At 40.9% G+C, this 11,766-nt stretch overlaps 1 protein-coding gene across 1 annotated transcript; it reads left to right on the top strand.

Annotated features, from left to right (window-relative positions):
* Positions 1–656: 656 nt before the first annotated feature.
* On the top strand, positions 657–9,545 carry LOC125022380 (NLR family CARD domain-containing protein 3-like). The gene is given in 13 exon segments (XM_047609006.1): positions 657–838; positions 925–1,033; positions 2,247–2,349; positions 2,940–3,056; positions 3,176–3,289; positions 3,520–3,598; positions 3,742–3,970; positions 4,173–4,976; positions 4,979–5,939; positions 6,021–6,194; positions 6,317–6,490; positions 8,287–8,333; positions 8,554–9,545. Coding segments are annotated over 11 exon segments (3,297 nt in total). The 5' UTR covers positions 657–838; positions 925–1,033; positions 2,247–2,281; the 3' UTR covers positions 9,084–9,545.
* The last annotated feature ends 2,221 nt before the right edge of the window (positions 9,546–11,766 follow it).

Genomic DNA, 11,766 nt, shown 5'->3' with positions numbered 1-11,766 from the left:
ATTCATTTAGCAATTTAACCATTTAATTCTGTTTCAATTTATACTAAAACAAATGTAGATCATATTCTAACTCTGAATTGGACAATTTACATCCTAACATTTAATATAAGTTACTATTATTATTTTAACTATTTTCATTCTTCTAGCTTCATACATTTAAATTTAAATATACTCTTCATCCATCTTTATTCCAACTCAGAAATGTCAGACTTCTGATAGCATGTTGTTATATTACAGGTTAATTCGGACGATAAAAATAACTTTGGTTTATTGTCACCATTTGCTGGAACATTGAAATATGTGCAGCAGCTGTTTTTATTATTATTATTGAAGCACTCATTTCTGAGTTTGACAACACAGAATTTATTTTTTCCAACGTTGTCCTGAATGCACCATTCTAAGACCCACCCCCCACCTTACTTCTGATTGGCTAGTGATGTTAGTTTGGAGGGAAAACTGCGTTACTCTCATTCTATTGGTAGGTGAACTCAACCTGACATCAACCTCATCAACGTTTTTTTTCTAAAAGTAAAAAATGGTGAGACAGATGAAACCTGATGCTGAGCTCAGATCTTTATCTTTCAGCCATTATCAAAGCCACGCCTCCAACACATGAATGATCCAATCAGCTGAGGCCGGTTACAGGAAGGAACCAGGAAACAGTCTCCTCTGACTCTGACTGGGGGCGTTGACCAACAACAAGTACACAACGTTCACATTAGACAAGTAGAAACTCGTCCTGATGAAATGCATTCTGGGATACCTGGCAGTACAAAGTACACACTAGATACCTCCTGATCCGTCCTGGTTAAAGCAGCCGGGACAAGAACACATCCAGGTGGTTCCTGATCAGATGGGACTTTGAACTGAACAAAACTTTAACACAAGAACTGAAGCTGATGAACTCCTGTGTCTCTGCTACAGGTCAGACTGGTTTCAAAGTCACTCTGATGAGTTTTTACAACTAATGAGGGACAACGAGCAGCTTCTTCTCAACACATGAATCTGGAAAGTGTCTGTAAGTCGACCTGAGGTGAGAAACCTGGAAATGTTTAACTGGATCACTCTGATCATGTTGTGTTGTACATTTACACTTCAAATGTTTCCTGATGCTGATTTCAAATATCTATCAGATACTACCAGGTATTATTCCAGAGTTTACCTTTAATCTGTCAACCAGAGACAGTTTGACAAGTCTCAAATATCTTTAACAACCTTTAAAAACGTCGTCGTGTTGAAAGTGAAAGTGAAACTTATGGTTCAGGAGTTTAGTTGTGTCTGAGTCACGTGTTCTCATCAACGCTGCTACACATCCAGGAAGTCACATGATCATCAAAACCATAAAGAAATAAAGATAAAGACACAACCTGATTTATTGTCACCACTGTTAAACCAATAAAATACTTTCTGGTTCAGCTGTGGAACCACAATGATCTGGATCCACATTAGAACAAATAAACATCTGTCCCAAGAAAACTTCCATCATTTTAGAGTTTGGATCAAATCAAATCAAACACTTGGAGTTGAAATGATAAATATCAGAGTCATAACCATTTCTTCATATTCATTTCATTGAAAGTTGGGTTTTAAATGTGTTATTTTGACCCTGTAAAGACAATGTAAAGGTTTTAAAGTTAATATTTTGATTGTAACAGATCTGAGACACTGAAAACTTACAGATGAAACACAATTATTATATTCTAACATTCTGAATTCATTAGTTACTATTTAAGGTAAATATGTCATGGATGTACAGATTCCAAACTTCCACCATTTTAAAATATAACAGAGTAGAAAGTATTGAGAGGCCTTCACTATCTGAAGACTTTACTGTGTTGTAGGTTTCTTCTTAAATGGTTCTAATGGTCTCTTCCAGTTTGGCTCTGAGTGTCTAAGTGTCAGTGCAGAGTGTGAAGACACTCCAGTGTTGTCTTGTCTCTTTGTTTGGGCTCATTGTGGAGCTGAAAGGTGAACCATGGTCCCAGTCTCAGGGTTTCTTCAAGGACATCTCTGTATTTGGCTGAATTCATCCTTCCTTCACTTCTGACCAGTCTCCCATAGCCCGATGCTGAGAAGCAGCCCCACAGCATCACTGTGAAGGATGTGACTGACAGAAATGATTCTTCCATTTCCAGGATTGATTGTTGTCTCTTAGAGAGCCTTCATAATGTAGCATGTGATGACTGGTTCAGAGCTGTTTCTAAGGAACATGTCAGCTTGTTAAAACGTGTGTCCTGTGTTTAAAGGAAGACCAAAGACTCTCCTGTATCCAGCTGTGTCCATGGAGACTGAGCGCTCTAAGGCTCCACCTGTTGATTCCAAACATGGACAGCAGTCTGCTGATCCAGGGTAAGAAATCTAAACTGATGCTTCATCAAGTGTTGAACACATTCTAGCAGCAGGAGACATAAAGACACATTCATCCATCAGATGGTGTTTCTATCATCCTCCTGTGTCAACTCATTTGTTCTGTGAGGCTTCTAGTTGTTGGCTCTTGGTTTGGACCCAGGTGTCATCCACATACCTGAAGCAGGTGTTGTTCTCTTGAAGGAGCTCAATGCTCTGCTTTCCACTTCCTCCATGTAGAGACTGATCACAGTGGGTGACACTGGAGAACACATGACACAGCCATGTTTGATGTGGAGAAAGCCTCATTGTATCTGAAGGATGTGGTAGTTAGACGGAGGTCAAGCAGGACACATATCTGATGAGAGGTGGACTTGGTTCCATTCTTAAAAGTCATGTCTTCTTTCTGGAAAGAATCCCTGGAGTAGACTACGTACTGGAAACTAATCTCCTCATCCAAAACCTGGTCCTCAGCAGACACTATGAACAGTATCTAGAGCTGGAAAATACTCCTTCATGTTTCCTGAAGCTTGTCCTGTTATTTGAATTCAACATTAAACATTGTATTTACATATTATATCCTGTGTTTGGAGGAGGATCCTTCAACAGAAACATGATTCTCCTGAACACAGCTGTGTGTCCATGAAGAGTGACCGGTCTATGGATCAACCTCATAACTTCAAAGATGGACACCAGTCTGATGATCCAGGGTGAGACAAACAGCATTTATCTGAACAAACAAAGGGCTTCGCATCAAAACATTTAACATTAAACTGAAGAATATTTAGTATATTTACTCAGAATGTTAATCCAGGTTGTGTTTTAACAGGATCTATCAGCAAAGACCAGATCCCTCTGGAATCACAGCTGTGTCCATGAAGAGTGACTGGTCCATGGATAAACGTATTGACTTCAAAGATGGACAGAAGTCTGCTGATCCAGGGTCAGAATGAACACAGATCTATTCATCATTATTCAGTTGTGTTGATTAGTCTGTCATGTTTTAGTCCAGAGTTCATCTGTAGTTTAGTTTCCTCTGTTAAACACCACATTCAGTCATCAGAGCAGCATTTGTTGTTCTCATCTTGTGTTTGTGGCATCAATAAAATGATGATCATCACCAAAGTGTGTTTGTTAAAGAAGTGAGTTTGAATGAAAGATGTTTCTCCACAGACTTCAGCAGCAGATCTCAGTGGTTTCCAGTCATCAGTCTGAGCAGCAGCATCACAAAGACCTGGACTCCATATTCATGGTGAGGAAATGTTCAATCACAGCTGCTACTGCTAACCTCAACAAGCACAAACTACCATTCTGCTTGGAGAAGTCTTCATGTTGCATGCTGACAACAAGCAGCCTTTCACATCAACGTGACTGGAGATTATTATTCTGTTCCAGCTGCTGGAGGAGAACATGGTCAGTTTTATGAAGAAGGAGCTGAAGAAGATCCAGAAGGTTGTGAGTCCAGATTACCCAGAATACTCAGAGAGTCAGAGGGAGGATGAGGAGGTGTTGGAGGATGAGGATGAAGAGCAGAGGAGGAGCAGCAGAGATTTATTGGTGAAGATGGCAGTGAACTTCCTGAGGCGAATGAAGCAGGAGGAGCTGGCTGACTGTCTGCAGAGCAGTAAGAGGATTTAACAGCTTTAACTGGATGGAAAGAGGAGATGAAGGAAACATGGGACAAATTTACATTTCTACACTCTGATGTTAATATCATGCAAACATCTGAATCAGATCTATGAATTCTACTGGACTGAAAACAGTCACATGTAAATGTTATAAAAATGAATGAGTTCACTGATTAATTACATTTCTTGTTTGTTCAGGAACTGTTGCTGCAGAGTGTGGACGTAAAGTTAAATCTAGTCTGAAGGAGAAGTTCCAGTGTGTGTTTGAGGGGATTGCTAAAGCTGGAAACTCAACCCTTCTGAATGAGATCTACACAGAGCTCTACATCACAGAGGGAGGGACTGCAGAGGTCAATGATGAACACGAGGTCAGACAGATTGAAACAGCATCCAGGAAACCACACAGACCAGAAACAAGCATCAGACAAGAAGACCTCTTTAAAGCCTCACCTGGAAGACATGGACCAATCAGAAGAGTTATGACAAAGGGAGTGGCTGGCATTGGGAAAACAGTCTTAACACAGAAGTTCACTCTGGACTGGGCTGAAGACAAAGCCAACCAGGACATCCTCTTCATATTTCCATTGACTTTCAGAGAGCTGAATGTGGTGAAAGAGAGAAAGTTCAGCTTGGTGGAACTTGTTCATCACTTCTTCACTGAAACCAAAGAAGCAGGAATCTGCAGCTTTGAAGACTTCCAGGTTGTGTTCATCTTTGACGGTCTGGATGAGTGTCGACTTCCTCTGGACTTCCACAAGACTGAGATCCTGACTGATGTTACAGAGTCCACCTCAGTGGATGTGCTGCTGACAAACCTCATCAGGGGGAAACTGCTTCCCTCTGCTCGCCTCTGGATAACCACACGACCTGCAGCAGCCAATCAGATCCCTCCTGAGTGTGTTGACATGGTGACAGAGGTCAGAGGCTTCACTGAGCCCCAGAAGGAGGAGTACTTCAGGAAGAGGTTCAGAGGTGAGGAGCAGGCCAGCAGCATCATCTCCCACATCCAGTCTTCTGCTGGATCACTGCTACAGTTCTGGAGGATGTGTTGGAAACCAGAGAGGGAGGAGAGCTGCCCAAGACCCTGACTGAGATGTACATCCACTTCCTGGTGGTTCAGGCCAAAGTCAAGAAGGTCAAGTATGATGGAGGAGCTGAGACAGATCCACACTGGAGTCCAGAGAGCAGGAAGATGATTAAGCCTCTGGGAAAACTGGCTTTTGATCAGCTGCAGAAAGGAAACCTGATCTTCTATGAATCAGACCTGACAGAGTGTGGCATCGATATCAGAGCAGCCTCAGTGTACTCAGGAGTGTTCACACAGATCTTTAAAGAGGAGAGAGGCCTGTACCAGGACAAGGTGTTCTGCTTTGTCCATCTGAGCGTTCAGGAGTTTCTGGCTGCTCTTCATGTCCATCTGACCTTCATCAACTCTGGTGTCAACCTGATGGAAGAACAACAAACTACATCTCTGTGGTCTAAACTATTTAGAAACAAACCTGAACCAACACATCTCCATCAGAGTGCTGTGGACAAGGCCTTACAGAGTCCAAATGGACACCTGGACTTGTTCCTCCGCTTCCTCCTGGGTCTTTCACTGCAGACCAATCAGACTCTCCTACGAGGCCTGCTGACACAGACAGGAAGTAGCTCACAGACCAATCAGGAAACAGTCCAGTACATCAAGGAGAAGATCAGTGAGAATGTGTCTGCAGAGAGAAGCATCAATCTGTTCCACTGTCTGAATGAACTGAATCATGGTTCTCTAGTGGAGGAGATCCAACAGTCCCTGAGATCAGGACGTCTCTCCACAGATAAACTGTCTCCTGCTCAGTGGTCAGCTCTGGGCTTCATCTTACTGTCATCAGGAGAAGATCTGGATGAGTTTGACCTGAAGAAATACTCTGATTCAGAGGAGGCTCTTCTGAGGCTGCTGCCAGTGGTCAAAGCCTCCAACAAAGCTCTGTAGGTGGATTTAGGAACTATTTAAAACATGTTTCATTTAGTAAACGACAAATAAAACATTTGATGTTGATTCTTCTTCAGGCTGAGCAGCTGTAACCTCTCAGAGAGAAGCTGTGAAGCTCTGTCCTCAGTTCTCAGCTCCCAGTCCTCCAGTCTGAGAGAGCTGGACCTGAGTAACAACAACCTGCAGGATTCAGGAGTGAAGCTGCTGTCTGCTGGACTGGAGAGTCCTCACTGTAAACTGGAAACTCTCAGGTCAGGATACAGCTGCTTGTTGATCAGTTAAATCCTGATTTAGGTTCATGCTGGTGCACAAGTTCAACATGTGGAGGATTTTCCTTCTTCTTCTTGAGTTTCTGATATGTTTCTATCTCCAGTCTGTCAGGTTGTCTGATCACAGAGGAAGGATGTTCTTCTCTGGCCTCAGCTCTGAGCTCCAACCCCTCCCATCTGAGAGAGCTGGACCTGAGCTACAACCATCCAGGAGACAAGGGAGTGAAGCTGCTGTCTGCTGGACTGGAGGATCCACTCTGGAGACTGGACACTCTCAGGTATGGACACACAACAGCAGCTCACACAGTGTAGGTTTGTCCATCGTCTTCTCTCTGTGGAGCTACTGAGGTCCTCAGAGGATGAACCCTCCTCCATTAACAGGTTTACACTTTTAGTTTATAGTGAAATATACAAAAACTGTCTACTGATGGATTGATGTAAAACTATAAACAGATATCAGAGTTCAGATTAATCTTCTGTCACCTCAGTGATTCATTGAATTCTATATTCCTCCATCATTGGACCAATCAGTGCGTTTAAATGCAGAGCTTAATCAAGCTATGCTGAAAATTCCACTTTCTGACTACAGTCCTTGTCCCAGTTTACACACTATCCCTCAGACGGTTCTTCTAGCGCAGGCATGTAAAACATACGGCCCGCGGGCCGGACCCGGTCCGTTGGGTCATTTAATCCGGCCCGGTATAAATTTCTGAGTATGTCAAAAAAAGAAGCGAGTCTCTAGCTAATTTCTATTAAAAGTTGTGATTTTTTAAAATAAATACAAACCAAATGCTCCCTCCGGCCGCTAGAGGGCAGTAAATGTGTAAAAGCGCTCACGTCAAGCATGTCGGCACTGACACGAGTTAGTCACAGGAAATAAACATTCGCAACGTGATGTGTCCAAGTAAAAATAAACCGGCAATCTTGCTTCACCATTCACCACTACTAAACAAGTTATCGGTCAACACACCCTTCCCAAAATGGCACTGTCAAAAAAAAAGAAGAGTGGACACGGAGTGCAGAGTTTTCCAGGAGAAATGGACCGAGAAGTATTTATTCACAGAACTGAATGCAAAACCAGTGTGCTTGGTATGTAATCAGCAAGTTGCAGTGTTCAAAGAGTTTAATATTCGGCGCCACTCATCATAAAGACAAGTATGTCATATTAAAGACAATTAATATTGTGCAGTATATTCTCAGCTTCAGTAGGCCCAGCCTAGTAGTTTGATCTGATGTGGTCTAATCCTATTGCCCATGCACTGCTATAACTTTTTTATTTATTTATTTTATTTTATATTTCTATTTCTTTTTTTATTTATTTCAAAGCAGTATGACAATTAAGGCGAAAATATTTTTTTTATAGCTCCCACTTGAGTTTGTTTAGTGTGGTGAGTTGGTTCAGGTGTAAAACTGCATTCACTCAACTGTTAAAATAAACCAGTTGTTAACACATTCACGGCCAAACATGAAAAATATTTTTTTCCCATTGTTTTTGAATAAATGTGTTGTGCTTAGAAAAGATCCCTTGTCATCCGTGATTATAATATGTAGGGTAGGCTACAAATGTAGGCTGAATGATAAAGCATAGTAATGAAAAACAAAGCTAAATATTTGGAGTTGACATTCTTTTGCTGATCCGGCCCCAGAGCCAAACTGAGTGTGACATGCCTGATCTAGCGGCTCCGTTTCTCTTCTTCTTCTTCTGTGATCGTCTTTCTTGGACGTTTTTTTTCCAGGGTCACATGCCAGCGCGGTGGTTGTGGAGCATGAACACACGCATTATATGATTGAAAACTCTGATTCAATCTCATTATCTGGGCGTCTCAGTCAGATAAAGTGAACTCTGATTTTAATCGGAGTAACGTGTTTACATGCACTTAAGTTCTCCTGTTAGAGTCCGATTAAGGCAATAAGTCGTTTTTTTTCACGTGCATGTAAACGCACTGAATGTTTCTACAACATTAAATCAATAATCTTTCTTTCTTTCTTTCTTTCTTTCTTGTTTGCTTCATGTTGAACATCAGTCAGGTCTGATGTTGGATGAAAATCATTGTTTGTGTGTTTGTTCCTCCAGGATGGACCATGGTGGAGAGCAGAGGTTAAAACCTGGTCTGATGAAGTGTAAGTTTGACTAATGATGACAAACTGTCAGTTTAAAATCAAAGCTGATAGTTGTGGTATTTATTCATTTAATCATCACTGACAAGAGAATCCTGATCTAAAGTTTCACCATTAAACTTTCTATGAATGAACAACAGATCAGTGAGTAAAGAAAGAATAAATCCATCAGATGTGTCACATGATAAACTGCAGCTGTGTTGTGTCTTTTTCTCTCCATCAGATTTCTGTCAACTTGAAGTCGACACAAACTCAGTCGGTAGAAACCTCAAACTATCTGACAACAACAGGAAGGTGACATGTGTGAAGGAGAAGCAGCCATATCCTGATCATCCAGACAGATTTAAGTCATGGCCTCAGCTGCTGTGTAGAAATGTTGTGACTGGTCGATGTTACTGGGAGGTTGAGTGGAGAGGAGAGGTTTATATATCAGTGAGTTACAGAGGAATCAGAAGGAGAGGAAACATAAATGACTGTTTGTTTGGATATAATGATCAGTCCTGGAGTCTGTTCTGCTCTGATGATGGTTACTATGTCCGTCACAATAACAGAGAAATATCCATCTCCTCGTCCTCTGTCTCTCACAGAGTCTCAGTGTATGTGGACTGTCCTGCTGGAACTCTGTCCTTCTACAGAGTCTCCTCTAACAAACTGATCCACCTCCACACCTTCAACACCACATTCACTCAACCTCTCTATCCTGGATTTATAGTCTTGTTTCCTGGTTCCTCAGTGTCTCTGTGTTCTCTGTAGGAAGGAAGGAGAGTGTTTAAAGTGACAGCAGCTTCAACTCTGCTTTAAATGTTGATGGTGGATTCTCTTTGGTTCACAGATGAATCACTGACTGTGATTTCATGTCAGAATATGTTTTTTTTGTCTTAGAAGTAGTGAAATAATCTCCTAACATGTGGATTTTGATGCTAACGTGTATCTGGATAATCCTGGACTGATGGAAGTGAATATTATTTGTTAAGCTGTGTTTTACTGTGTGCTGTGTCTCCTGTGTCTGAATGGACATGAGACATTAATGAACTCTGGTCTCTACTCCACCTTTATATCAATCAATGTTCATCATCGTTATTAATCAACCTTTGGTTTTTAATCATTAATATTAATGAAACTCAGTTCAGTCTAAACCAATAAATAATCAGATATAAAAGGATCAACAGGACTTCATCATCATCTCATCACTTATTAAAACTTTACTGAATCAACTTTAATCTCCTTCATTGTTTTTCTTTGTGTAACTATTTTAAAAGTGACTCAGCAACAATCTACAACTATGAGAATATTTTTCTCTCATGACAACTTTTCCTCACACTCGTTGTCAGAGCCATAATAGTTAAATGAAGTAAATAATGACTGAACATGGCTCCTCCCTCCACTCTTTGCCTTGATAATCAGGTGAGATGAACCAGGTGTGTGGAGCCTTTTGTGTCTGAAGTTGAGAGGTTGAACAGTTTGATGAGCACAGGTCTTAGTGGAGGTGGCTGTATACTAGGGGCCTCTGGTTTTACTATGTGCAGTAATGTTTATAACTACAACAATAACACATGTTAAACTTCATCATTTCATACACTTGTATATATGTGCTTATATATTCTCACCATGTGCACTAATGTTTGACTGTAGAGTGTTGTGCTCGGGCACAACTATGGTGTAAATATACGTCAGTAAGAATATGGAGAATATGATGCCTCTCATGGAAGCACCGTTTATGTTGGGGGTTAAACACTGCCCCCTACAGACAGAGCAGGTCCAGGTTATGCACCATAAACATCAGGCTCTATTTGACCTAGAGGGCGCTATTTACAGTCCACGCAGGTGGGTTATTGGCTCAGATTAGTAAAATATTCATACGGAAATATTAATAATTACTATGAAACATTAATATTTAATTAACATTAAGTCCACCTTGGGGCACCAGACAGACAATTTACCAAGAATCAGTCTCATGAAGGTAAACTATCAACACAGAACCCGTTTAATAATTAACTTAATCACAAACAGTGGTGCCCTATTAATAGCAGCAAACCTGAAGGATGTAAGAGTTCTACAGTGTAGAGGTTGGCACATTCACTCTGATACAACATTAATACACCAGGAAACTTTACTGGACACATCTAGAAAATGAAATAACAAAACATTAATGTATGGTGAGCTACATACACCGTGTACACGTGTGGATGTGTGTATGTTAGTGAGAGTGTTTGTGTGAGTGTGAGACCATGTGTGAACTGTCATGTTATTGATCAGATCTGGACGTTCAGGTTTATATTTAATTCATTCATTCATTCATTTTCTCTTCGTTAATGTACAAAGATAATCTGAGTCTGGTTTCTTTGAGTCGTCTACAGGTGGAGATCATCATCATCAGCATCACCAGAGCCTCCTTAAATCACATCGTGGTGAAGGAAATAGAAATCCTCTCCATCCTCTCCTCTAATCTGCTGCTGTCTTCCTTCTTTTCTGTCCCTCCATCATTTTCCACGTCTTCAAACAGCCTCAGTCTTTTTTTATTTGTCCTGCTGCGATTTGGTTCTGCTCTGTCATCTTTTCATTGTTTCTGACCTTCTCTCCTCTTTTAGATCCACTTTTTTCATGGACGAAAAGCAAAAGAAAGAAAGAACTAAAGAAAGGTGGAGTTCTGTCTTTTTATTTTCTTCATGTAAAGATGTTTAGTTCATGGATTATTCTGCAGATTATTATTATTTTATTCCTTTGTCTTTTGTGAGGTGAAGCGTTTCCTCTTAGAGTCAGCTGGAGCAGATACAAACCTCAAAGACAAAAAAATAAATCATTTTGTTTATTACACTTATTTAAGTGTTTGTGCATGTGAGAACATATTCCTTGTACATACTCACATACTTGGCCAATAAACCTGATTCTGATACTGTTTGTGTTTAAAACAGACAGTTCTGGATGACGTCTCGCTAAATGTGCAACATAAAAACCAACAAGTCCAGTTCAGAGTGGATCTGGTCCAGATCAGTGACTTTATATAAATATGAAGTAGCTCCTCTAAAGTGAAGCTGAAGCCAATATGGCTCCCCCTGGTGGCTGGAGGCTGCAGTACAGATAATAAGCCCCACCCCTTCCATGTTAGTGGGCGGGACTTTGTCAAATAATTTTAGGTAGTTAATATGATGTTGATACGTTTGTTTTTGGTTCGTCATTTGACGCTATAGAAACAGGATGTGACATAATGGTGACCACCAGTTACCATGCCAACCGCTCCATATAGAGGTTCCATGGGACGGTGATAGTTTTAAGACTATTCTTGATGATAAATTCAGTTTATAATCCAACATTTCTTGTAGCTGGTGGAGGTAGAGCAGAGCGTAGCATTAATTAAACCAAAACACCATTGAGTCTGGTAGTGTGGGCGGGGCATCAATATCGTGGCTCCACCCTCAGACCGTACTGATCCTATGGA

This window comes from Mugil cephalus, chromosome 16, assembly GCF_022458985.1.
Source record: "Mugil cephalus isolate CIBA_MC_2020 chromosome 16, CIBA_Mcephalus_1.1, whole genome shotgun sequence".
NCBI classification, from domain to species: domain Eukaryota; kingdom Metazoa; phylum Chordata; class Actinopteri; order Mugiliformes; family Mugilidae; genus Mugil; species Mugil cephalus.
The sequence above is the reverse complement of the archived record's forward strand: the minus strand, read 5'-3'. Positions and strand labels throughout refer to the sequence as shown.